Source organism: Daldinia caldariorum, assembly GCF_022478825.1.
Source record: "Daldinia caldariorum strain CBS 122874 unplaced genomic scaffold F4812scaffold_2, whole genome shotgun sequence".
Taxonomy (NCBI): domain Eukaryota; kingdom Fungi; phylum Ascomycota; class Sordariomycetes; order Xylariales; family Hypoxylaceae; genus Daldinia; species Daldinia caldariorum.
In genome coordinates this window covers 3,766,355-3,793,036 of record NW_025953038.1, presented here as the reverse complement: position 1 = coordinate 3,793,036, position 26,682 = coordinate 3,766,355, and the positions used below count along the sequence as shown (strand labels likewise).

The window sequence follows — 26,682 nt, the reverse complement described above, 5'->3', positions numbered from 1 at the left end:
AGGAGAGAAAAAAAAAAACGTCAAATTTCGCAAGATGATCTTCTTTCCTTAAGTCCATAGCACACGTGAGATGCACGTAAGAAATATCTGCCGCGTAGAGATGGATAATAGGTAGCTTACCCAGGTAAGCTGGGGTTTTTTCCAAGGTTACCCCGCTGAAATACATCACCGCTTCTTATTTTTGTACCTTAGGTACCTGATATTTATGCTAGACCTACTTAGTGGATATTTAGGCGGCATTAGACAGGCTACTACCCTGCGTCCCCACCGCACTTAGGACGTTTGAACTTTTCTCAAACAAGTGTAGGTACCTACAACTTTAGCAACTACAAGTACCTGTAATTACAGGTGCTCTTCGTACAGTGGACGAGGTATCCTGATTCCTGTCCAATGCTCTTACACACTGAGATTAGGTACTTACCTACCTCCTAAGTAAGGTACATAAGGTATTGTACATTGGGTACCTACACTAATCCCACCTGCATGCACTAGGTATGTATCAAGCCTGCATTAGATGTATGTAGTACTACCTAGCAAGTTTTATAAGGTCCAGCAGCTTGTTTAGTAAGATATCTAGGTACATCCTAAAGTACCTACCTTGCTTTGCTTTTTTTTTTTTTTCTTTTGACCCACGTCCCTCACCAAGCACCCAAAGTAAACTGCCCAAACCCTTTTCTCTTAGGTACCTAACCTACCTCCTAGGTACCTACCAGTTACAGGTACATTGTAAGTTCGGCCGGGGTCGATTTTCTACTGAGACCACATTGTTCTTCAAAGATTGTTTGTTTGTGCCTGTGCCTCATGCTCGTGCCTGTTTCTGTTCTGTGCCTGTAGCTTCTCGTTACCGACTACCGACTACCGACGATAGCTTCGACGATAGCTTCGACGAGATACGATTGCAGTAGCACGACTAAAGACGGAAACAACTCGGATCAACGAGAAGAATACCAGACAACGCATAATTCCTCGCTTTGTTGGTCGCTCTTTATCTCAGACCCTATCCACCGGCCCGGCTCCGAACCTTGGTGTATGCCGATCCTGGAGTCCTAATATAATAATATTATACGTGTTAAGCTAAGACGTTATATTCCCCGTCTCCAAACTCTCCAAAGAAAGAGAACTGCAGCATATCGCTCATTACTTAGGTACCTGTCCTTGAAAAGTTTACAGGTGTCAACAACATAGGATAAATTTGGGGGAGCAACCGAGCGATTGAACCCCAACCCTTGCTATCCCAGAAGGAGGGTAAGACGAACTGGTGTACAACCGAATCTTGAGACATCCCATATACGGTTTCGCAAACGAGCTATAGCCTTCCCTTGATACCTCTTCCTTGCCGCCAGCCGTGCTCTATGACGACGTCACAATGTTGAGAAGACCCTCAATCGCAACCCGACGGTATACGAGCACAAGATGAACGGTGATGCGGGCCTTGTTGGATGTTTAGTCGAAAGACTTACAACTAGGGTAATTGGGTGCTTTGTAGTGTATACCTGTCTTTATGTTGTTGCTAACGAATATTCCCGTGTCTAGCTTCCGCATCGTACCGGTACTCCAGGTCAAAACCTCGAACACGACGACGTCGCTGTTATTACACGCACTACACTCGTAAAGATCAGCGTCACATCCATAACTGCCGTACTCGAATCACTCATTTCGCTTCTCGAGGAACTCAGTCGTCCGTTTAAGACGTTCGCAAGCCACCCATCCCATATTCTCCTGTCCGAAATATATATTCTATCTCTTGCTGCCGACTGCTGCTCCGCCCGCTGGGAATCATCTAGCAAAAATAGCTCCAATGCTTCAGCTAACCTATCTGCCTCCGGGCTCAACGCTCCGGAGCCGTTGGAGGACGCGCTCGTGATTAGGATATTCGAGCTTTTCAAACACCTCCTTAAACCATTCCCCGACGAATATTACTTGCCAGCTAAGACCATACTCGATGAGAGATCTGCGCGAGAAATCTTTGATCCTCGATTTGGAGACTCGTCTACTCGAGCCACCTCGTCAAGCGGTTCAGACGATTCGCGGGAAAACAAAGTAGTAAGAAGCGACGACGTGCAGGATATCGAACCGTATATCAAGACCATCGTGGAGTATGTTACCGCGTCCAGTTGGACAGCCTCTTTCGAATATGTGAGAACCCTCATTCAGGGTATTCGGACCACGGGTGCGACTCAGGTGGTACCAACCCAGGCCATGGCCGAGGAAGAGAAGACTTCGTTAGCGATACTACGCCTAGTCTCGTATATGTGGGTTGACGCCCAAAAGCTTGGACTTGTGATCCAAGAATTATGCTCCAGCTTCCTCCACTTTCGACGAGCTTACCAGAATACAATTGCCGTTATCACGCCGCTCCTAATTAACGGGTGGATCGAGCGCTATCCTAAGGAGTTCGTCACGCTGCACCATCAACACAGAAAGCTAGAGGGCGGACCTGATACGTTGTTCGATATGACACAGACAATAGTCGATAGTGGGAAACGGCGGTCGATCTTGTTCCCCTTTCAAACTTCTCTGCTGATGCTGATTCCTGATGTGTTCGAAGTGGCAAGCAATTTACGGGAAGCTAAAACCGGCGGAATGGCTAAGAAGGTTGGATATCTCGATGGGCTGAGAAAAGCGCTTAGAAATAAAAACGACGCGGCTGGGTATTGCCTTGTTAGTCTCCTCCGAGCTGTCCGCCACTTCGACGACGATGGAGACGCGATCGTCAGCTATGCCATGGATGTTCAGGATGAAGTCCGGGACGCAGTCTTTCGCCGGTATCATCCCAATGGTGAAGGATCTTTGTTTGATCAAGACTTGACCACGGCAGCCTTCATTAGTCTTACGCATTTGAACTTTGAGGGTTCTGTAGAGTCATTGACACAATCTTGCCTTCATCCCACCGCGCCCACTACATTCAAGGTTGCAATTATCCAAGCCTGCTCCTACTTTGCGCGGCAGCCCAATGCCGAGAATTATCATCGCTTGTTTACTGAAGTCGCCGGATATATACAAAGTCAATTGAAGGTTAGGATACCCATTTATAAGAGATACAAACAAGCGAATTAACTGACCCCTTCTAGGCGACTTCCGCCCTTCGGGAAGATTCATATATTGGGGACCGTCACTCGCAACGAAAGCCCACCGAAGCCAATTCCTCCGCGACAATGTTATCCTGTAACATACTGAACTTTCTAGATGCCTCACCGGCGACCCTATTTGAAGCCCCGCCAGCAGATAGCGCGGAAACGGAGCGATTTTACGAAGGAATTTTTGAAGCATTTGTCTCTTGTCTTGTCACAGCAAACGACTCCGTCAGGACTCTTGCCAGTGACTTGGCTAAGAAGCTACTTGCCCCGAACGGCATTCTCTCCTCATTGCGCAAATCGAAACGAATAGACTCGCACAGTTTTGGGGTCAAGTTCTGGAAGTTGACGTACGTCCAAACCCTGCAACTTTGAGGAATATGTTACAACTGATAACCGAAATCTAGATCGCTTGTCCTAATGGAGATGTGCGAGAAACTCGAATTGCAAGGAGACGACACACTATTCAAGTCTATTCACGGCTACCTTGAGTCGCGTCTACTCCTGTTGAGTTCTATAAAGGTAAGCAGAAGGCGCTATACTACTTGCTTGGTAGCCCATGCTAAACAGACTTGTAGGAGCTGTGTGTAGTATCCGAAGATATTCCAGAACGCATAGCAACCTCCACGAAACTTGAGACTATTTTCCTCACATCTCTCTGCTCGGCAGATATAGAAACCAGCCAATTAGTAACGTCTTGTATTGGACTTTTCAACGAAGAGTGCCGTATATTAGATTCTGCTGTGGATGCAGGCAAGACCGCGAGCCTGTTGCTCCGAAATAGTGAAATATTTGGCGAGATGGCTTCCCCTGAATTCCGATTCACAGGAATGATGGCTTTTCAAAAGCGAACACGCGCCCTCTTGAGGCGCATGCAGTATCCGAGCGCGGGCATTTTAGAAGCTTGGGAGAAGGCATTTGTTAAGTGGCTTCACCTCTCGAAAGATGTGTCTACGACTTCCGCGGAGGGCGTTGACGAGAGGAACTTTTCCGAGTGGAGGAATCTATCCGGGTTCCTCGCTTCTCTTGGTGGTATTTGTACAGCCGAGCAAGCTTATACTCTTGACGAGCCTGCTGCTAGTGGTCTAAAATGGATTGATCGGCTTTCGTCAGAGAATCACGAAGAACCACTTCTCAATAGATACCTCCGGCTTAGCACTCAGTTACTTGCGTGTACCAACGTGCGGGTCAGAGAAACCACACGCGAGGTGCTATCCACCGACATCTCTCCGAACTTATACCAGCCTTTATTCAGAGCACTTGAGTCCGAACTTGAGGTGCTCTTCACAGGCGCCCTCGAAACATCTGGCAAAGGACAAGACGTCGAGATTATATTCGCTGAGCAAGCGGCTTCGTTACTGAAAGCTTTAATAGAGCGACTGCAGACGCCCTCCGAGCTGGGAGCAGCGTCAGCGATCAATTTTGGCTCTATAGGTTTAAGCTTCGCCAAGTTCCTTGATGGGGTGGCCGATAACGCAGCTAGCATGCGAGTCAAGATCAAGATTTGCCAGATGTGCGAAGCCGTTAATAGGAAAAAGGAGCATCTGAATCTCCGTGATGATGTTCGAAAACGAAACCAGCTCCTGGAGTACATCTTTAGCTGGATTGCTCGGCCTCGCTCGCCGCCCACGGACGCAGGCTACATGCAAATTCACCAAGACAATGCTCGAATCCAGAGAGACCTCGATAAAGCTTGTCTTCGATCTCTCGCTGAACTTACTTACAGGCTACCCCTTCAGCCGGGAGATGGGCAAAACGACGCAGGCATCAGCGAGTTGAAGTCCCAAATGTTCCGCACCTATTTCAACCGATTCCTTTCGTTACTCAACTATGAGCCATCGGAGAGTATTAAGGCGGATGTTACTGGAGGGAATCCAGCTCATCGCGATGAAACTGGGTCGACGTCCGAACTCGCTATCATCATCCTCTCGAACCTCCTAAGTGCGAATATTGACGTGGGCCTCAAGTACTCTCTCGGTATCGGCTATAATGAGAACGTCGAGATTCGTACCGCATTTATCAAAGTCCTTTACAACATTTTAGTTCAAGGGACAGAATTCAGCAACTTATCGGACAAGGCCGTAAATGAGAAGTACGACGAGTTGTTAGAGGTAGGCAACTATAATCAGGGAACCTTTCCTTCACCGTTCAAACTAGCTAACTATGATGCACCAGCTACTTACCCATGACATGAATCTCGCCGTTGCTATTAGTACAGTCTGCCCAAGCGGGGAAGTTGAAGAGCTTACCATTTCGATGCTCTACATTTTCGAATCCCGAGGACGGACTTTCGAACTAATGGAGGCTTTAATCAAACAAGAGATCGAAGATACTGGTTAGTCAATTGCACTTACATCTCAAACGACAAGGCTAATTGAATTTATCTACAGATAATGAATCGGAGATACTCCGTCGAAATTGCGTCGCTACTAAGATGCTATCTATCTACGCAAGATGGAAAGGGGCGAATTATCTCAAAGCCACGCTCCAAAAGGTTGTGGAGAGGTTAATGCTGACCTCAAAAGATTTGGATCTCGAACTAGATCCCACAAGAATTTCATCCCCAGAAGAGCTCCAGAAGAATGCGCTGCAGCTACGAATTGTTGCCAAAGTTTTCATCGACGATATTTGCGCATCTTCGGCAAGTATACCTTCATCATTTAGGAAGATCTGCAGCATAGTGAGTTGACCCTTTTGTCGAAGTATACAAAGTATGAATATTGACACTTGACCAGATATCTTCAGCAGTAATTCCGAGATTTCAGGACGCTAAATACACAGCTGTCGGAGCTTTCATATTTCTCAGATTCTTCTGCCCTGCCATCGTCGCTCCTGAAGCGGAGAACCTAGTAGCTACACCACCATCTAAAGAGATGCGACGTGGCCTACTCCTCATCGCAAAAGTTATACAGAATCTAGCCAATAACGTTCTGTTTGGGGCAAAAGAGCCTTACATGTTTCCACTGAATGATTTCTTGACACAAAACATTTATCGTGTTACTACTTTCCTCAGGGAGATTTCGGTAGGATCTAACAAATTCCCTACCCATTCTATTCATGCTAACAGTATCGCTGTCTAGGTGCCTCCGCCTGTTCTTGATACACGACCAGCAGAGGGCGAAACTTTCGAGTTTGGTTCCTGTGTCGCTTTACACAGGTTCTTATATGACCACTGGGATCATGTCCGGCAAAGACTTATGTCCCAGGAACGGCGAGATCACGTTCGATCTCCCAACGAGCTAGTTCGTGGTCGATCACCCGTACTCGAACCACTACGAGCTCTCATAACAAATCTGGGACCTCCTCCATTAGCGGTCACTTGGAATCGACCTCTAATAACTCTAAATACACCAATTTCTTACTCTAGATTCCAACACTTTATGCTCCGTAACGCTTTCCGCGGTATGGACTCCTTTGCAACGTCTCGCGCCATTTATGATGGCGGTGAAAGTAGGGTGCGTATATATTGTAGCCAACACAGCTAATTTCAGTGTTCAATGGAAACTAACGACTAACAGGATGGACTCTCTGTCATTTGTATAATTCTTCGACATATCGATCAAGATTCAGTAGATTATGATACCCTCTTATACTGCTTTCTTAAGGTATATTAAGCTTCAACCAACAACCTTTCTTCCCATACTGTACTCTCCCTAATCTAATAAACTGTAGATTGCTAGTCGGCTGTGGCATAAACCATTCGGGTTATTGATCGATGCGACGTGTTACGATGGTCAAAATGACCCCCCAGACGAGCTGTTCAAAAATCTGGAGCTTCTTAGTCCGAGCGAGTTATCTGATCAGTTGTCCAGGATTTATATTTACAATATGAACAGCACCTTCCGGTATGTATGTCCTACAAGTTATCATATATTGTGTACACTAACACAGCCAGGAAATGCTTCCGGCGTATACTTCGTATAGCCACGAAGAATGACACGAGCGTCTTACATCCGTCCAATGTAGATTATCTACTACTTGGCAGTCGTCAAGACCTACAAGCTCATTTCCACCTTAGTCAAGTACACCTTCCGAAAGAGACGATTAGCATAGCCACGGACTCTCGATATACTTTCCAGCCGGTTACTAGGCTCTCAAAGACCAAGGGAAAGATTGAAGTCACTGTCGGGGTAGGCAGCTCATTTGTTCAGGTAACCACAGTGAAGAAGCAAGAGGTTCATCCGACTTTCCGTCTGAACGGGATCGTGAACGACATTTTCCACCTAAAAGATCTAGACGAGGCGCCGACGTCTATTCCCACCGAAGACGACTCCGCGTTCGGCTTGCGTGCAGACAATGGCAAGATTGTCATGTACTTCCAGAGTAGCAGAAAGGTCGAGGTTTTGAAGGAGATTCGCAGGGCAAAGGCGATGTTAAGCAAAGATACGAGAACGATAAAACCGTTCGAGCGTCTTATTCGGCCCCAAGATGTTCCCGGGACATTGCTCAACCTTGCGTTAACAAATCTTGCTTCTCCTGATTCGACGCTCCGCATTGCAGCATACAATCTACTCGGTGCGCTTTGTCGAGCTTTTAAATTCAAGGCAGCCTCCAAGTTTATGTGCACCAAAGGTGAGATCCCTTTTAAAATTGTCCCGTCGCCTTCGCTAATCATTTTGTGCAGATGTCTCTGTTCCTCTGGATCCGACTCAGTTCATTGTGAACATCAGCAAAGTCCTTGCCCAAGAGGAACCCCAGCTAACATGCGATTTCTTAAACGAGTTCTTTGTTGGGTGGGAAAGTTTCTCCGATGAACAAAAGCCTCTGAGCCTGGCCTACATGGCGCCTTGGATACCAAGCTTGCGGACATCACTGTTACCGGACGAGTCTGATAGCGAGAAGGCTAAAGAAAAGGTCGCTTCGATCTTCCGCAAGTTGATAGATGTTACGGTTTCGGAGCCCTCACTTACCTTGATCTTAGAGTACACAGCCTGGCCGGCTATTTACAAGGATGAAGTTCTATTAGACATCTTCCTTGATGAGATAGTCAAGGCAGCGCTCGCTGTGGGCTTATATGATGAGCAGACGCAAGCTTTGACGTCTATAGTGACAGCTATTGGCACAATAACGCTCCGAGGAAAGATAATATCCAGACTTCGGAAGGCCTTGAACAGATCGTCGCTTAGACCTACAAAATATCTCCCGGACAACTCGGTTTGGAATGAGCTTTGCATCCTACTCCAGTTTTGCCTCTCCCTTTCCTTTGACTGCGGCGTCCAGTCGCAGCTCTACTTACCCGAGATATTCCATATAGTTACTATGCTGTCAAACACGGGTACTCAGGACATTCGAGCTCTGGTCCACCGACTACTCATTAATTCGATCCATGCGGCTTGCACCTCGTTCCAACTAGAAGATACGAAATTATCGAAACTTCGCAGTACCCTCGAAATCCTATCTGAACCGAGAAATGATACCCTGTCTGTCCCCTTAGTCTTGACTAGGGATGGAGCCTCTATCTCAACATCTCACGAGGTTGGACCGGCGCTTTCAGTTATAGAGAATCTCGCTACTCTGCTATTCGAGACATGTTCCGTTGCAGCGCCATCTGTTGACATGGCTAATGCTTGGCGGTCGAGATGGATGAGCTTGGTGGCCAGTACCGCCTTTCAAAATAACCCGGCTATTCAACCCCGCGCGTTCACCGTAATGGGATGTTTGGCTCGCGAAGAGGTTGACGATGACCTACTCTACCAAGTTCTCGTAGCGCTCCGCAACAGCGTCGGCCGTTTTGGCGAAGACAGCGGTAACGATATGCTTATTGCCATAGTTACATCCTTATCTAAGATGATTGCAAAGCTCACCGCAGCCTCTCGATATGGGCCGCAACTGTTTTGGCTGGCGATGTCACTCGTCCGTCTCGTACCTGCCAGCCTATTTAACTGTGCCGCCTTATTCCTAGAAGCCGTCTTAGCAAATATTGGGACAACAAGTGAGCTAAGGAATAATAAAATGGCACAATATCTCTTACATGGTCGAGGATCATTGGAGGAAGCGACAATACCTCTGGATGAAGCGTACGGAATCCACTTCACGCCAAACACTTTTCATTTCGCCGTCTGTGCCTGTCTTGTGCGGGGCCTTACAGACCCCGTCACTAGGACCACGGCGCTTCGGGTTCTTTCAACGTTTCTCGAGATGACAACAGGCAGCTCTGAGAATCCATCGAAAACCTTTACTACCGAATTTTACACATCACCATATCTTTCTCTCATTCATGCTCGGGCGATTACCCCTGAAGACTTGAAGGAATGCCTCTGGTCGGCGGGTATTAACGCACTAAACGTTGCTAACTTGGGGCCAACCCGTAACCTGCGCGAATTAGACAGCGTAAAAGACAAGGATCTAATACTGAGTACGGCTATCGAGTTGGTCGATTTCCAAATCCTCGATGAGGCGATTCAGACTCATACCCTACAGTGGCTCAACGAGCTAGCATCCCGAAGACCTACCGTCGTATTGCACCTGTGAGTTCAAGTAATGGTACGTTTGGTAATCTTTTAGGCTACTAACATGCAATATAGATGTCCCACCATCGCGTCGTTCCTAGACGAGGTATTACTCCACGGCCAGAGCTCTTCAACGCTTGGATCAGCGCATGCGCTACTTCAAACGCTATCTTCCAACCCGAAGTTTACGAGCGCATTAGAAAGCGCTGGCGTATTGAACGAAATATTAGAGGATATGGGATTCGAAGGACTGTACCGCTCGAGCGCATTTACAAATACTCAGGATCCTGATAAGCAGTGCTCTCTATTGACCGAGAAGTTGATTGAGGTGAGTAACATCCCTAATTCATAGACAAAAAAATACGGAAGAAGAGTGACTAAATACATCAACTAGCTTATTATCATCTAAGACAACATAACCGCCAGGGCGGTTTTTAAGGCAGCAATATAATACCAGCACGGTGAGAGTTGTAAGGAGGCGCTTATAATAAGTTGCCCATAATATGAGGATGTGCGCCCGAATCAACTGATGCGCAAATATGGAGTGAGAATTAGGGGTTTGGAAAGAGAAAAATGTAGCGAGATGAAGTGAGAAGGGAGCAAATATTTTAAAATGTTATGCTGCATATAGCAATATACCAGGTATCGAACTCTGCATATAACAGGGTAAATACGCCATGGATCATTCCAGCCGTAACTCCTTAAATTGATATATGATATATATGTTATCACGTGACGACGCGGTTGTATATCTGACGCGTCGCGCTTTTTGCCGATTTTATTTTATCTGAATACTAACCCTAACCTACAGGTACCTACTAAGGAGGTTGGTAGATAAAGATCAGGTACATACCTCTATATTAGGTACTACTTTATCTGATATTACACGGTTCGGAAATATGCGGCGCTCATTACGACAAATACAACAATCCGGATCGGCAATAAAAAATGAGACCGATAAATCAGAGCCGTTATCCGTCATAAAAAATGAAGAGGATCTACAAACTGACATACCTTCCCGAAAGTCTAGGATTAGGAAGAGGGATGTTCAGCTTCAGAGCGACGAAGAATACGTCGAACAAGACCTTCCAGCGGAAGCACCGCGTACCAAAAGGCAAAAAGTAGGACCACGTTCTAGGAAAAGGAATGGAGATCATGCTGCCCAATTACATGCGCGTCTTTTCGGCAGAAGGAACACCGCCTCAAACGATTCCATCACAGGCAATAGTACTAGCATTAACCTCCCTACTCGTGCCCACGGGCTGCATTATCATCGTCCCTTACTGCTCGACAGCCGCGAGGCTCGCACGTCCCTCCTCACCTGGTTCGACGGCGTGAGCTCCGCGCGCGAGATGCCCTGGCGCAAGCCCTGGGCGGACCCGGCTACCGCCACTTCTTCCCCCGAGGAGGTCGAGCGCCGCGCGTACCAGGTCTGGATCAGCGAGGTCATGCTCCAGCAGACGCGCGTCGCGACCGTCGTCGACTACTGGAACCGCTGGATGGCGCGGTGGCCCTCGATCCGGGACCTGGCGGCCGCCGAGCGCGACGAGGTGCTCTCCGCCTGGCGCGGCCTCGGGTACTACAGCCGCGCCACGCGGATCCACGACGCCGCGAGGATCGTGTGCGCGGACCCTGCCATGCACGGCCTGCTGCCGTCCGACGTCGGCGAGCTGGTCGCCAGGGTCCCCGGCGTCGGCAGGTACACCGCCGGAGCCATCTCGGCGATCGTGTTTGGGAAGGCGGCGCCCATGGTCGACGGGAACGTGCTGCGCGTGCTGAGTCGGCAGCTGGCCGTGTTTGGGGATGTCAAGGCCGACAAGGCGGTGGTTGATCTGCTGTGGGCTGCGGCTGACAGTTTAGTTAAGGCCGTCGCGAGGGATGGCCCGGAAGACGAGCATAGTGCAGGTCGCGATGCTGACAATACTACTAATACTAATCCTGATACTAATACTCATTCTACTACTACTACTGAAAAGGTCGAAGGTGATGGCGAAGCGGAGCCGAGTGATCGGCCCGGTCGATGGGGTCAGGCGTTGATGGAGCTTGGCAGCACGATATGCACGCCGAAGCCTAACTGCGCTATCTGCCCCATCACGGCCAGCTGTCGCGCATACGAGGAGGGTCTTCAATTAGCTACGAAAAGGGGCCTGGTAGCCAAGTCTACTGCGACATCGAGGAGCGCTCCCGTTGATATCGAGGACGCCTGCACGCTTTGCACGCCGTTCGAGGATTATGCGGATGAAGACGACAACGATGGTGATGATGACGGCTGGAAGCGGAACGTAAAGACGATTGAAGTCGCGCAGCAGAAGTCGACGAAATCTCGGACGCAGACGACGTTGCGATCATTCGTATTCTCGCAGGCCGTCACATCCAAGACGAACAAGAACAAGACATCATTCGGTCCCCAAACACCGCCATCACCAGCTCTCAGCAGCGCCGCGGTGGAGGCAATCGCGAGCCACGCGAAGAAGTTCCCGCTCCGGACGGCCAAGAAGGCCGTGCGCGAGGAGGAGACGCTGGTGTGCGCCGTCCGGCGCAGCGGCGACGGTCGGTACCTGATTCGCAAGAGGCCGGAGAAGGGGTTGCTGGCGGGGTTGTGGGAGCTGCCGAGCTGCGTTTTGGAAGAGCCGCAAGGGGGGGCATCGGCGAAGGCTAGGAAGAAGGGTGCGGAGAACTTCGTTCGGGAGTTGTTGGTGTTTGGCGGCAAGCGGTTGGGGAAGACGGGCAAGGGGGAAGGAAACGGGGAGGCGGTGGTGAAGTATATGGGCGAGCTGGGATCGGTGCCTTGGGTATTTTCGCATCTCAAGCTGACGATGCATGTTCACCTGTTCGAGCTTGAAAGCGAGGGTGGTGGTGATGAAGAAGAGGAATATGGTGGATGTGATGGAGTACAAAGCCGGTGGAGCGATGTTGAGGCTCTTGATGCGGAGTCGATGGGAACGGGGATGCGGAAGTGCTGGGCGCTGGTTAAGGAGGCTGGTTAAGGGGTTGTTATAGAAAGGCTTGCTTGTAAGGATGCCATTACTAGGTAGAGTTGTCTTTTAGTTACTGGGTGAGGATGGTAGAACCAAATAATACGATGAACCCGTGTATCGCTCATGCATATACGTTTGGAAACATAGCTCTACCTACCTACCTGTATCGCCTTGGAGGCGCTAAGTTGTGATCATACCCTAACAAGCTCAGGTCACACGATCCAGAGCAGTAAATAGGTCCGTCCAGAATTGTATCTCAGATTCTGTGAGATACAACCGCTGAGCCAAAAGTAAAGTCCCACGAGTGGTACCACTCACAGATTCTTTCGGCTGACATCATGTTTGTTGCGGAGAAGCCCGGTGTATTCACCCACCGCAATCTTCGTATGTAATAGTTGGTCTAAAAAGGACTTTTCTGGCGGTCTAAAGACGGAGTGCGAGAGGGTTATGGAAAAGCACAGAGGTCTTGGTTTAATAGGGTATTCGTAAATCTATGCACATTTTTGACTTTAATATTGCTACTCTTGTTTGAGGCTAGATAACATCCTAAAGAATAAGAATTAACTTGGGCAGAGAGATGAGTACATGCTTTAAAAGTGAACCATCAACTAAGAAACAGAAACCATAAGATTAATACCTTATGATCAATTAGAAGCGCTTTGCCCTATATAGTTCAATGCTACGAATCTCAATGGATGCTCATTATTATACCGCATTATAATAAGTTCTTGTTCAACCCATCTACAATAATGGAACGGGTTTAAAAGTCGGCAACAAGTTTTGAAGATATCCTTAGGATACAAGTTAGATAGATCTAGCTTTCAAGTCCTATTCGATCTCCATACTAGACTACTTTCTTATCATCGTGGTTCTATCCCTTTAAGAAGTGCTTGACTCAGACTTCTTTGTGTGGTTGGTTGCCATGTGGTTAGTGACCTCACCTCTCCGTCATTGTCTGGCTACCAATCAGATCTAGCCTTTCGTTACCAATAACCAAGTACGTCAACCCTCATCATTCATTTGTCCCTAGCCAATGATATGGAACACCTTCTGAATCATGTAGAGATCCGCTTCTTTCTCTGGGATCTTATATAACTTTTCCCTCGAGTTGCTCATGTTTGAATGAATCATAAACTCGAATTCATATCACTCATCATCTCACATTGGACAATACCAATACGCTTTCATTAAAAACAAGCACATAAATAAACTAACCATGAGCAACTCGGAGAGTAACTTGCGGTCCGAGGGCGGAAAGGTTGATTATGAGGGTGGTGGAAACTCTAGTTCTAGTCCTGTAAGTTGATCATTCCTATGCCTATACCACTACCTAAGAACTCTTATTATACTCCAGTTTCCAGTCCGGGGATTCCGGGCTAATGATTATTCGTACAGTTTTCCGGCCCTGATTTCAACACTCTATATCTCCAGAAGAGATCAACCGATTCAGAGTCAATCAAAAGACGTGAGAGTATTACAGAGCAGTACAAGGCCGGCTTCGTTGCCAAAATGTGGAGACGGTAAGTCGTCTTATTACAAGTCCTACCCAATATCTCTTTTGCCCAGAACTCGTATTCTAATTACTTCTACTGCAGTTGGGTTTCTGGCCCCGGTGGTGAAACAACAGCTAGGTAGTTTTGTCTCTTTTGGTCGGTATTCGGTAGCTATGGAACTTTCGATTGCGTATACGAGAGATGATGTATCATCACGATTGGGCTAGTTGCTTGGCTTGCTGGACGTTGGGAGTTTTTAGTTAGCATTTAACTAGGTACCTAGCCATATGTTTATACTAGTTACGTGGTGTCTACAGATCTTGTTGATTTTGTTTGGTGAGACGTCTATTATACGTATGCGTACCTAACCTTATTGATTATGATGACGAATGATATTGTATTGGCATTACGAATTATAATTACCCTTGTCATAAAGTGCTTTAAACCACCCGTCATTTTTCAACTCGCGATGCTTTAACTCGAATGATTCCAAGACATCGTACCTGTCATGGAATAATTTATCGTACGCTTTCCCGTCACTCAATGGTAACATTGAAGGTCCTTGAGAGACGGCCCCGGTGGATCGCAACGTGGAATGTCGAACGAGCGACTTGAAAAAGAGATCGCATCATCGTCTTCCAAAATACAAAAGCCCGAGATTGTAAAGCGAAAAACTGGAGAATTCAGGGGTCGTTGACCCGCGCCCACCGGGATCGACCTCCGCTAGACGGAATGCAACGCGTGTGCATTCATCTAATGCTACCCGCCAATCTTGACGCATGACGAACTCATACCGCTTCTTTTTTCTTCTTTTTTCTTTTTTGGCTTGTGGTCACCCTATTCAACCTGGTTAAGACACCTCGACAACAATTTATTTGATGCAGTAGCCTCCGCCAAGAGCAGACAAGCTTTTTAGTAGACGGGAACCAAAGCCCCTTCAATATAATTTTTTTCGACTATTCCTCATGAGTCTCCTATTCGAGTTCGTGGCTCTAACACGCCACTTACACGATGGTAGTGGTTCTACGTTGGAATATTCCCTCCAATGAGCGGTCTTCATGGTGAAATGGAGTTTATATCGTGGCTCTTACGAAAGAACTTCTACGAAGTGTATGCGAGGCTATAAGGGGTACGAGGATATAAGGGGCATGATCAACCCATCTCATTCCCTCTTTCGTAAACCACACTCGACTTCACATCATCATCCTATCCTTACCACATCGAGTCGTGAAACTCTCGTTTATTACACTACAAGATGAAGTTCTCAGTTGTTGCGTTATTCGCTACTTTCGCAGTAGCCTCGCCGCATAACAATGCCGGTGAACGCAACAAAATTGCGCGAAGGCAGGCTGCCGAGGCATGCTCCATCGGTTACTGCACTCAGAACGGCGGAACGACAGGAGGTGCCGCAGGTGAGACTGTCACCGTTACGGATGTCGATAGCCTCACCAAGGCAGCCAAGCAGGACGGCCCTCTCACTATCATCGTCTCCGGCGCAATCTCTGGCTCCGCCAAAGTGCGCGTTTCCGCCGACAAGACCATCTACGGCGAGACGGGCAGTTCTCTCACCGGTGTCGGCCTCTATATCCGCAGGACTAGCAACGTCATCGTCCGCAACATGAAAATCGCCAAAGTCAAAGCGGAGAACGGTGACGCCATCGGCATTGACGCATCCTCGAACGTCTGGATCGACCACTGCGACCTCTCTGGCGACCTGAGCCTCGGCAAGGACGATCTCGACGGACTGCTCGACATCTCGCACGGATCCGAGTGGGTGACCGTGTCCAACACCTACATGCACGACCACTGGAAGGTGTCGCTGATCGGGCACTCGGACAGCAACGCCAAGGAGGACCAGGGCAAGCTCCACGTCACATACGCCAACAACTACTTCTACAACACGTACAGCCGAACCCCCCTCGTCCGCTTCGGCACCGTGCACATCGTCAACACGCTCTGGGACTCGCTGATCGGAACCGGCGTCAACACCCGCATGGGCGCGCAGGTCCTGATCCAGAGCTCGGCCTTCAAGAACAGCACCAAGAAGGCCGTCTTCTTCGCCGACTCCAAGGAGACCGGGTACGCCGTCCTCGACGACGTCGACCTTGGGGGCTCCGAGAACACCGCGCCCGCTGGTACCCTCACGGCTAGCTCCCTGCCGTACGACTCTATCCAAGTGTTGGGCTCCGCCGCCGTTGCTAACACCATACCCGGTACCGCTGGACAGAAATTGTAAGGGCTTACCTGTGATAGAATATACCTGTTAGATTTTTATATATATGTTGTGTACCTTTATATGTGTATATATTCATAGGGATATAAATAAATACATACCACCCCTTTTCAAGTTTCCTAACTTACCTAGGATGATAAGTGTCCAGAAGTAGAGAATAGAGTTTGCTTCAAGTACAGATAGCAAACAAATGCGGTATAACACGGCCCAATCACATCAGCCATCAGTCCCATTTGTTCCTGATTTACGTACCTGTACTGCGACTTCATTAGGTACCTATATATTATAGATGAGCCCAAGGCGGCAGTTGGTTGTCTTGGACTTTTGTGGGATGGACATGCCGAAGTAATACCATACCACACCATACCATACCGGAATGTCTCAACTTTCCCAATCTCGCTTGGATCAATGAGGGAATTGCCAATGCTGGTGTCGGGTCCGGATGTGTGGTTGGTGTATTGTTCCCCCGCATCCAATATACAATTAATCCCCCCGAGTGCTACGGTAGTTGCGTTACGACTTACATAGGTGAATCGCGCGTTATCTCAAAGTCTTCAACTTCTGCTACCAACGGCCTTTTTTTTTTTTCGCGGATCTGCTGGTCCCCTGAAATTCTACTTAGTAACATCTCTTTTTATTCCCCCCTTGCATTAGGTATACATTAGGTACCTAGGTACATACCCCTACCTACCTCACATACGATGGACAAGCTACGACCGCTCGGACGCGGCATCGACGATGTGCTACTGCCGACTTTCGCCGCCTACGCGCCCCTCGTCCTCGCGAAGGAAGCCGAGATCAAGTCGACGCGGCGCGAGACGCACAAGTACGGCACCATGCCGCGCCACCAGTTGGACGTCTACTATCCGGGCCAGGGCAAGCCGGCCCCGCGGCAGTTCCGCGCGCAGCCCGTGTTCGTCTTCTTCTACGGCGGCGGGTTCGTGGGCGGGAACAAGGTAAACGAGGAGTACGCCCACGGGCTGGTGTTTCGGAACGTCGGGCATTTCTTTGCTTCGCGGTACGGCTTCACTGTTGTCGTCCCGGATTACCGCCTCGTTTCTCACGGCGCGAAGTACCCCTCCGGCGGCGAGGATGTCAAGCTCGTCGTGGACTGGGTCTCGAAAGAGCTCGCCAAGAAGGACGGGTACGAGTCGATTGATCTGTTCCTGCTGGGTAACTCCGCCGGGGGCATCCACGTCACGACGTACCTCCTGGACCCCGTGTTCAAAGAGTCTAGGGAGGCGGTTCTGTCTGAGGAGAGGAAGGGTCCGGGTGTGTTGCTGCGGGGGGTAATACTGCTCGGCGTGCCATTCCACTGGGGCGGCGACGACAATGCCATCCTGCGAACCTACTTGGGAGAGGGTAAAATCTGGGAGAACTCATCGATGGGCACCCTCGAGAGGGAGAAAAAAAGGGGATCCGAGCCGGTTTTGCCCGGCGTCAAGATCAACATCCTTGTCAGCGAATTAGACCCCGAGCTCATGCCTGAGTCGGCGCAGCAGTTTAGAAAGGAGTGGACGAAAGCTGATATCATCTACGACGTCCTAGATGGGCATAACCATATTAGTCCCCAGTTGGGCCTGAGCACGGGGGTCGAGAAGGAGGAGGCTTGGGGAGTACAAGTTGCTGAGTTCTGCCAGTCACGCGCTACTAAATAAGAAACTGTCACACTTTGGTCTCGAGTGTAAAATAGGTATGTACCTAAGGTACCTGTATTGGAAACCTTACGTCGTCTATTTGCGTGTTTCATTCTTTCCTTTACTGCGAAATTGAGACGGATTCACCAACAGAGCCGCTTATGCTTTTCTGCTGCGCTGTGCTTGAGTTACTCACTCCTTAACCACAAAGTGGTGAAGGCTACCATTTCCACTCGGATCTTCCCTCTGTACCTCACCTATATCCCCCCTCCGCATCTCAACGTTCGCTAAGACGACGTCCCCTGTCACGATGAAGATCTCCGGGCCGTGAACGCTGCAGTTTTTCACGTCGTCGATGAGGACGCCCAACCGCGGCCGTTTTTCGTTTACCATCCCCGAGTGTACTAAGAAGCGGTATTTTCACACGTAATACGTATATTATGGATTCGTGGCAATATTCGACTTGGCATGATAATAGCGTCTATTCTCGTATAAAAGAATCAACTACAAAAGCTGGTATATTATGAAAAGCACAACCATAACTCCACGATTATGAATAGGTACATATCTGGTACTCATCGCCTCTTGAACTTCTGGGTTTGCCTGGGCTGGCTGCCGTACGCTCTTCTTCCCTGAGTCTTCTTATCTCTGCTCATGCTCGCACCTAATGTAAGGTCAATTCGTGGTGGCGTAGAGAAGCCGAAACTTCTGGCAACCTTTGCCAAGTCCAATTTATGCACATCAAAGACGGAACGCAAGCTATGGCTTGCATAGGCGTGGAGGTATGATCGGTAACCATCCTTGGCGCTCTGGTTAAGATAGTAGTTCTGCGAGATAAGCTTCTCGAGTTGTGAAGAGACATTCAGAATCTTCTTCGCGGGGAATTCATACTCTAGCACGGGCACGCGAGCCTCCTTCAAATGAGACAGGAAACCAAGCTCGTGGGGTTGTAGAAAGAGGAGACTGCGACCTTTGGAGTTTGCGCCACGTGCTGTTCGACCAACCCGATGGATGTAGTCGCGAGGATCATCGGGGGGATCGAACTGAACTATGTAGTCGACGGCTGGAATCTATTCTCCAGTTAGCAAAGTATTGCTTTGGGATTGAGTCTGTCTACTTACATCTAGACCACGGGCCGCAACGTCCGTGCACAGAAGGATGCCGGTTTTGGCGTTGCAGAACTCGAAGAACGTATTTGTGCGCTTCTGTTGCTTCTGCTTACCGTGAAGAGATAAGCAAGGTCTACAAGATTTGGTTAGCATTTTATAAACACATCAAAGCTATTATTTGGTACCACGCCAAATCGAGGCATGATCCCGGCATTATAGTAGAGAAAGTGGACTTACAGATCGATATAATTCAAAAGCTCAGCATAGTAGTTGACACTTGCACAGCTGGAGAAAAACACGATAACCTTCTTCTTCAAATTCCGCTTTAAAAACGAGAAAAGAAGAAGGAACCGCTTATCCGCCTCACAGGTAACGTATCCCTGTTCAAGTCCCGCAACGGTAGAGCTGGTGCTCTCTTCATCGACATTAATGTAGAGAGGACCAGGTCGAAGGGAGATCCTGGCAAGATCTTCGACTTTAGTAGTTTGGGTGGCAGAGAACAGCATGGTCTGCCTGCCTTCGCTCGGTAGGATTTTGATAATTTGACGCATCTCGTCCTCGAAACCTATTTCTAATATACGATCGGCTTCGTCTATGATCAGAGACTTTAAATTCTTGAAGACGAAAGGGGTATTTTGTAGGTGATCCAGGAGTCTTCCAGGGGTCGCAATAATAAGATTCACTCCCTTGGCTAGCTTTTCAGCCTCTGCTCTGCGGTTTGCTCCTCCGATAACGATTCCGTATGTTTGGGAGTGGTGTGCCATCAACTCGCGGGCGACACCGAAAATCTGCAGGGCCAACTCTCTGGTAGGAGAGACGACGATGACACCGGTTCCATTTCGCGGCTTGAATCGCAGCGCGCTCAACATTTCCACGGCGGGAATCAGGAAGGCCAGAGTCTTTCCACTTCCCGTCTTTGCAGCACCGAGCACATCACGACCAGCTAGTAAAGGTGGGATTGCTTTCCGTTGAATAGTCGTCATCTTCTCAAAGCCCATATCCTCCTTGATGGCCTTGGTAGTCTTTTCTGACAGGTTTAAGTCGGCGAAGTTTTGCGCATCGGAGCCGATCGCAGTCTGGAGGGCAGCGATGGCATTTTCGGTAGGCAAATCTGTATTTTGAGAATTTTGGTTGGTATCTTCGTCGTCGGCATTTGCTGCTTCGACTCTCTTATTCAATTCAGAGGTTTCTTTGGCATCTTCGTCTATTTCTTCCTCATTATCATTATCATCATTTCCTTCCTCGTTATCGTCCGAACTTTGTTCTGCGACATCATCTTCAGCTTCGGAATCGTCGCTCGAGGATTCAGCAGCAATTTCGGGTTCAGCTCGCTTCAGCTTCTTGGACTTGGGTGCTTTGACTGGAAGCGCCTTTGACTTTGACTCGGCGCTTTTGGAGCCGTTGGCGTCCTTGAACTTCCTCTTCTTTGCGAACTTGGCTGACTCCATATTTTACAATAAAAACTTGCGACGGGGTTTTGTTGTATTAATTTATCTTGCGAAAGAAATCAATGTTTGAAAAGTCAAGCTTGAGAATTGAGAAAGTGGGCTGTCTTGCTTTTACCCGTCTTCCCATCTCTTAGGGATTTTTTTTTCTTATCGATTGAAAACCGATCCCGATAAGCATAGTGGATTCCACTAGCCGGACTAGCTAAAGTGTAAGTGGTCCGTGCATGGGAATTCCTTTAAGACCAGCAACTCTTGAGCCACTCATGAGCCACGTTGCTCTCATGCTCTTTACATATTGAGCGTTGAGGAGAAAAAAAAAACATCTTGTTGTCAGAAGTCTGAGCTGTCCACGACTAAACTCCACATACGTTTGGCCTTCATCACAGATATCATATTCCCATTCATCTCATTGTTATTAATGTATATTCATTCTGCACTGTCTTTGGTTAACGCGCATTTAAAGGTTCCCTTCTAAGCTCTCATCTCATCTTATTTATAATTATTAACAATTATTAAAATGGAAGGCAAATAAGTAATAGAAACGAAATAAAGATCAATCTAGCATAACTCAAGATAACCTCAATAACCGTTATTCAAAGCCTTTACTCAGCACTCCTTCCACTTCGACTTTTTAATATATTCTGTTTGCTATAAATACAAGCCAATATTATTACAATCACACCTCGTATATTTCGTACTCTCAGGCCGCGTCTTCCGTCCTTGGCCCTGGATACCTCTCTTCCAATGCTGATGCGGCAGCCGATATTACAAGCATGTTATAAATGAAAAGCAATACCGACCCTCACTATCCATCTTATTACCTACTAAATCCTTCCAGGCTACCGGGAATTTGCTCCCACTCCATTTGCTTACTGCCACTTTGATGCCTCTTCTCGAATGCGAGGGTTGCGGGTTGAGGTGCATTACAGCTTGCATACCGTTGCACTGGATAAATTCGCGGATAAAGTCGACGTGGTTCTCCCCCGTTCTGGCTCCTGACTCAACACCCATACCGCCTGCTCACGCGCCCCTTTTGTATCAACTCTTAGAAGTGCCTCCCCTCGGTGTCCTGGCCGCGGCATCGTCGCTTTGTTTAACGTTAGATAGATTCTCGGCACTCGTTCAGCTGGTAATCCTGTATCTCATGACCCGCGTGGCATAGATGAAGGTTCTCTACCCCAGGTCCTTAGTCGTCTCTGCGAGATAGATTGGTGATATATTACACTATGGGGGAAGCATATTCGCTACCACGTTGGCTTTTGGGAGGTCCTAGTAATGGGGGCTACTCTGCAGGTAGGTAGGTATTATATGCATTGTCTAGTATCCGCTGAGAAATCCCGTCCTCACAAGTAATTTTTCTCTAGGTCCTGTAGGCATGATAGACTATCCCCTCAGTAAGATATGTTTGTTACCCCTATCTACTGCTCTTCTGCGTCTTGACATTACTCCCGTTCTTGTGGCGCGCTAGGCTCATCATCATCGGCCGAACTACCACCCCTTTGCTTCCCTAACTGTTTCCCGTTTCCCGTATCCTAGCCTTATTCAAGCTCTTATTGGATTCGGATTTGCACTTGGCTACCACGTTACAATGCGATGTGACACCGTTGCGAGGAGTTATCTCAAAATGGTAGCTGTGAGGTGATTGTAAGCTCGAGATATTACTTGGATCATGTCGTATCACACGTCCGAGAGTCGGGCTTGTCCGGCCTTCTGGTCCATCATCTGGTAGAGCTCCGCAAGGGTGTACCATGGGAAGGTGATAGAACACGGCTGAGGTGGAGTCCGGGACCTGACAAGCTGCTTGGGAAGCCGGAAATCATTGGTTGATGCTGGGGGGTTGCGAGGCTTGGGTCATGGCAGGATTTGGACTGGTAGGGCCGGCACATCTATCGCCTAGGAATAAATGCGTAAAAACATGGCCGTGGACATCATGGTCCAGTCTCCAGATCGACCGTGAGCTGAGCTGTGATCAGGTCGAGACCGCGAGCTATCTATCATCTGCCCACCGAGGCAAGGACGTCTAATGCCTCATCCGGCAGGTCCTAGGACTCAAGGTTACCGTAAGTCGGAGTGTGGTGCTGCCTTTTTTCTCGCTACCTCCAAGCCAAGCGTGCGGCATGTTGGTGGAGGGAATCAATATAAAAAGCGTGCAAAAAGCCTTCTGAATGGGATAGATGTTGCACCATTCTCGGAGAATATCAGCCTCTGTCGATCACTGCTCATCACACAATTCAATTCCTGCCACCATGAAGTCAACCTTCTTCCTCACTCTGATTGCTGGCCTCGCCGCTTCTGCGGTAGAAGGATTCAACCATGCCCAAAAAGAAGGTCGAAGGCCTCAGCCGGTGTATGAAGTGGAGACGGTACAGCCGTCACTGCACCTCGATAAGGTGAACTTGAAGCAAGTTCCCGCAAGCTCGGTCCTATCATCGCATCAGTCTCCCGCCAGTGACTTTTACGAATGCAGGAACACGGTATGCTTTTTTACCTCTCGCCTCCCCTTTCCTAATATCCACTTACTAAGAGTCGACCATGACTTGCTGCTCTTCCACCTATCACGCCTTACCTTGGGTACCTTAGGTAGGTACCTATACATCTCCCTTCAGACTGACATTCCATCTTCTTCATATACAGAACCCCGCTCCTGGCGACAGCGACTGCAACAACATAATCGACGAAGTCTTCGCTCTTGATCAACCGCTCATCGTAGCACCCAACGCGTGCCTATTATTCCAATACGGGACTTGCTGGGGCTTCTTCTGCGCCCTATGCCAGCAACTGTCGACCGACACCAACTTCATCGGCAACCAACTCATCTCCGCCGAAGCTCTATGCGTAGCCGGCGGACAAGCCGGTACCCTCGTCAGCCCGGATAGGCCGCAGTGGGAGGCCGGCTTTATCTACCAGGGCGGCAGTCTACCCACCTACAACGTCTGTTAATTATCTGGAGAACGCTTGGTAATAAGTACTTAAAATCAAGTGAGACAAGATTGAAAAGTCTCAATGAGGGCTTTTGCTTGGAGTTGTATACTTCTTGTATCTGTCGCGTTCGATGGCGTTGGCGGTGTAGTTGTGTAGCTAACTTATAAAGAGTAATGAGGTAAATCTGAGATAGAAAAGGGGTTCGATGTGGCACCCAAAATACCCATGTCCAACCTCTCAAGCAATCGGAATTACTTCATCTCGAGCATTTCAGCTTTTATGGCGTGACTCAAACATTGTAACACTATAACCAGGAAGTAGTGCGCATGTGATTCCGGTATTGAAAATGCCACACATATGCATGCCCCAGGTGGATAGGCATTTTTGTATAGCACGCGCATCATATATACAACTGCGAAAATCGAAAAAAAGTAAAAATGTTAACTTGTTTTTTTTTTTCTTTGACCTTGATCAAAAGTCCAGTGCCTATGGAATAGGTATGTAGAAAGGCATGTAAATATATTTACAACACCGGACATGTATTTCATGCAAACAACCCAACCCCCACTCTATGTATATTAATATGCGGCGGTTCCTTTTTATCCACAAAGCCGGTTATCAAAACAAGGACCGTAGCAATGTAAAGTTTATCCGTTAATGCGCCCCTCTGTACCAGCCCACTGGATTCTCTAGCAGTAGTCGTTATCCTGCTCCAAGTTACCAACATCTTATTTTCATCATAGTCATAATAGCCAATTGTACCAATCAGGGCAGGATCCTCTCTTAGTGAACTGCCGCCGTCGAGTTGTAACCCAAATTTGACTCTGGTATAGGGTCTTCGTGCTTAGCGGTACTTCCCTTACCTCTCCACGTGCTAACAGCGGGGATATCAGCCTGATATCTTTCCTCGTCGGTACCATAGGCACGCGGGGTGAGCTTAATAAGGCAGTGAAGCGGGACATTCATCCAGGGACTGAGAGACTGATCCTTCTTCATGAAATACGCATATATACAGCGCAGGATGGCTTGGTGGGTAACAATGAGGATGTCCTCAGATCGTTCAAGCTCCATTATAATAGGTTCAAGACGGATAACAACGTCGCGGTATGATTCGCCGCCCCGGTAGCGGTAGTTGTATTTGTCTTCGTCACGCGCTACAAAGTCCTCGGGGTAGACGTCCTTGATCTCTTGGTAGGTCATACCGTCGCAAACACCTGCGTCAAGCTCGTCCAATGCTTTCCACTGGAGCTGGTTATAATTATCGGGTAGAAAACGAGCCGTTTGTATTGTACGCTTTAGTGTCGAAGTCCATACTGTGAGGGGACGATCACCCTATCGAATCATTAGATTGGTCATTCTAGGGAAAAAAAAATTTCAGGCTGGTATAAACTCACCCCGACAGACTGACGAACGAGTTCCGGTAGCTTCTTCGCATACTGGTGTCCTCGTGGAGACAGTTCCGCATCACCTCCAATTCGCCCATAGAGGTTGTATAGCGATTCACCATGCCTCGAGAGCCACACCGATCTCGGACGAATGTGTAGGTTCATAAGGTAGTATACTACCCGACTTTGTAGGTAGTCTTGTATGCGATTGATGATCACCTGGGCCCCGACATTCATAATCTTGAGATAGGTATATTCGCTCTCGTCGCCATCGGCATCTATACTCTTGTACACCTTCTCATAATTCTTTATCCGATTACGAAAATCTAAAGCGGCCTTCTCAGGGTCTTGACCCTTGTAGTCGGGGCTGGTAGTCTTGACGTCTCGAATGTTGGCCATGATAAGGTCCTCGTTATCGCATTTGGATTCGACGAACAGGACTTCGATACCCTCTTTAGTACACACGTCGTAAACCCATTTTCTGCGTTCCTTGGTAGAATTGGTAGCATCGAGGATGCCAATTACACCGCCCTGACGGAACCATCCTAACATGTCTTTAATAGCGGCCTCGGCGGCGAGGCGGCGTCTACGTTCTCCCTCGATATTGCTGGTATCAAAGAAGTCGGCTGGCGGTTGGGGGGCGTCATGACGCCGGTAGTTACCAACATTGAATGTCTTCGCGTCGATAGAGAGCCATTGAAGGTAACGCTGGGCTTCAGTACAAGAACAAGTCAGCCCTCCTGGGGTTTCACAATGGCTGGATCAAAGGGGGAGAATGAATTGGCATGTGACTCAAGACGAATGTAGTACCTTTCTGTGCTATGTAACTCTTTCCTCTCGCAGGCAAACCGACCATAACAACGCAGATCTTGGTGTCCTCAACCTGGACGACGCGGCCTTTAGTACCTGGTGCCATTTTTTCCAACTTTCCAATGTGACAAGGTTATAGTTGTAGATGTCACCAGTGGGAGCATGTGAGGCAATGGGTAATATTGATGAAGTCGGTAGGTTTGTACGACAAGATAAACGAGAAAGGGGGATTTAAAATTTCGGCTGGAAAATAATGGAAAATCTGGAAAATAAAAGGGAATTGGATTTAAGATAAGATCGTGGATCTTGGTTGGGATACGAGCTAAAAAAAAAGAAGAAGAAAAAAACTGATGAGAGAACTGGATGATCGCGTTAGGCCTTTTTCTTCTTTCAATATTATCAGTAATGTTTTCAGTAGTAATTAACCCAAGTAGAAGTTTAAAAGAAAAACAAAGTCCTGTAATGTGATGGTGTAGTGTTGCATCCAGAAAAAGAAGAAGACGACGGGTTGGATTCATGAATGGAAAGGAAAGTTGCGGTGATGCAGGAGATTCCGTCACCACTGGGATGTGATTGGGTATGACACCGGGATTCTCAGGAACCAGCAACAGGGTCTAACAAGGTCTGACAAGGCAATGTACCTTCCCCCATTACATCTACGTAAGGTACAAAAGGTACAACAGACGGGTACCACCTTAGTGGAACAGACCAGCTGGACGGGCAAGACCAAGCAAGATCAACGGACACCTGGGCAAGACCAGATAGGACAGGAGGAAGCTAGCTACAGTGCAACTGCACAACTGCAGGTAGCTGCGTTAGCCTGGGGTAGCTCGAAAAATTTCAAAATTCGGCAATAGAGCCCCGCATTGGAATGGAGAACCCGCTTTGTATCGGGTTGCGGGGCAAAGGGACCAATGGAGAGAGCCGAGGGGACCAATTGGAATTCAAGGTGAGCCGAGCTGGACCCCGTACTTTTTAGAGTTTAAGAGATAGCTCATAAGGAGGAACCGAGAATAAGAAGAATAACTCGTAAGATGAAATCGACCTTTTCAGCTAGACTTTTCTAAACCTGGTCATCAATCATCAACTTTTGTTAATCAACTTTATTAGTATTATTAGTATCATCTTATGAACCAACCTTGCA

General features: G+C 48.1%; 8 protein-coding genes across 8 annotated transcripts; 6 read left to right on the top strand and 2 right to left on the bottom strand.

Annotated features, from left to right (window-relative positions):
* The first annotated feature begins 709 nt into the window (after positions 1 to 709).
* Positions 710 to 10,246, top strand: F4812DRAFT_416560 (uncharacterized protein). Its single transcript, XM_047933083.1, has 14 exons — positions 710 to 1,467; positions 1,534 to 3,015; positions 3,072 to 3,424; positions 3,482 to 3,596; positions 3,653 to 5,185; positions 5,250 to 5,409; positions 5,465 to 5,754; positions 5,810 to 6,097; positions 6,155 to 6,529; positions 6,593 to 6,679; positions 6,747 to 6,919; positions 6,970 to 7,646; positions 7,699 to 9,541; positions 9,599 to 10,246. Exons 1-14 carry the CDS (start codon positions 1,414 to 1,416, stop codon positions 9,873 to 9,875), a joined length of 7,707 nt encoding a protein of 2,568 aa, XP_047794409.1. The 5' UTR covers positions 710 to 1,413; the 3' UTR covers positions 9,876 to 10,246.
* A 34-nt stretch (positions 10,247 to 10,280) lies between these two features.
* F4812DRAFT_467915 (DNA glycosylase) lies at positions 10,281 to 12,640 on the top strand. The gene has a single exon (XM_047938715.1). The coding sequence runs from the start codon at positions 10,423 to 10,425 to the stop codon at positions 12,508 to 12,510; it is 2,088 nt and encodes a 695-aa protein (XP_047794408.1). The 5' UTR covers positions 10,281 to 10,422; the 3' UTR covers positions 12,511 to 12,640.
* Positions 12,641 to 13,717: 1,077 nt separating this feature from the next.
* Positions 13,718 to 14,025, top strand: F4812DRAFT_456188 (uncharacterized protein; the record flags this gene model as incomplete). The annotated part of the gene is made up of 2 exons (XM_047936949.1): positions 13,718 to 13,798; positions 13,897 to 14,025. 2 exons carry the CDS (start codon positions 13,718 to 13,720, stop codon positions 14,023 to 14,025), a joined length of 210 nt encoding a protein of 69 aa, XP_047794407.1.
* A 1,224-nt stretch (positions 14,026 to 15,249) lies between these two features.
* On the top strand, positions 15,250 to 16,230 carry F4812DRAFT_449818 (polysaccharide lyase family 1 protein; the record flags this gene model as incomplete). Its single annotated transcript, XM_047936019.1, has 1 exon — positions 15,250 to 16,230. The coding sequence occupies one exon, from the start codon at positions 15,250 to 15,252 to the stop codon at positions 16,228 to 16,230; it is 981 nt and encodes a 326-aa protein (XP_047794406.1).
* Positions 16,231 to 16,760: 530 nt separating this feature from the next.
* F4812DRAFT_204576 (alpha/beta-hydrolase) lies at positions 16,761 to 18,546 on the top strand. Its single transcript, XM_047930277.1, has one exon. It carries the CDS (start codon positions 16,929 to 16,931, stop codon positions 17,883 to 17,885), a length of 957 nt encoding a protein of 318 aa, XP_047794405.1. The 5' UTR covers positions 16,761 to 16,928; the 3' UTR covers positions 17,886 to 18,546.
* On the bottom strand, positions 18,349 to 20,803 carry F4812DRAFT_204568 (ATP-dependent RNA helicase HAS1). The gene is made up of 3 exons (XM_047930276.1): positions 19,211 to 20,803; positions 18,986 to 19,106; positions 18,349 to 18,934 (listed from the first exon to the last, which is right to left on the bottom strand). Exons 1-3 carry the CDS (start codon positions 20,419 to 20,421, stop codon positions 18,440 to 18,442), a joined length of 1,827 nt encoding a protein of 608 aa, XP_047794404.1. The 5' UTR covers positions 20,422 to 20,803; the 3' UTR covers positions 18,349 to 18,439.
* Positions 20,804 to 22,667: 1,864 nt separating this feature from the next.
* Positions 22,668 to 23,361, top strand: F4812DRAFT_456184 (uncharacterized protein; the record flags this gene model as incomplete). The annotated part of the gene is made up of 2 exons (XM_047936948.1): positions 22,668 to 22,895; positions 23,056 to 23,361. The coding sequence occupies 2 exons, from the start codon at positions 22,668 to 22,670 to the stop codon at positions 23,359 to 23,361; spliced, it is 534 nt and encodes a 177-aa protein (XP_047794403.1).
* A 399-nt stretch (positions 23,362 to 23,760) lies between these two features.
* On the bottom strand, positions 23,761 to 26,323 carry F4812DRAFT_416535 (bifunctional 6-phosphofructo-2-kinase/fructose-2,6-bisphosphate 2-phosphatase). Its single transcript, XM_047933082.1, has 3 exons — positions 25,539 to 26,323; positions 24,738 to 25,441; positions 23,761 to 24,675 (listed from the first exon to the last, which is right to left on the bottom strand). The coding sequence occupies exons 1-3, from the start codon at positions 25,642 to 25,644 to the stop codon at positions 24,127 to 24,129; spliced, it is 1,359 nt and encodes a 452-aa protein (XP_047794402.1). The 5' UTR covers positions 25,645 to 26,323; the 3' UTR covers positions 23,761 to 24,126.
* Between the last annotated feature and the right edge of the window lie 359 nt (positions 26,324 to 26,682).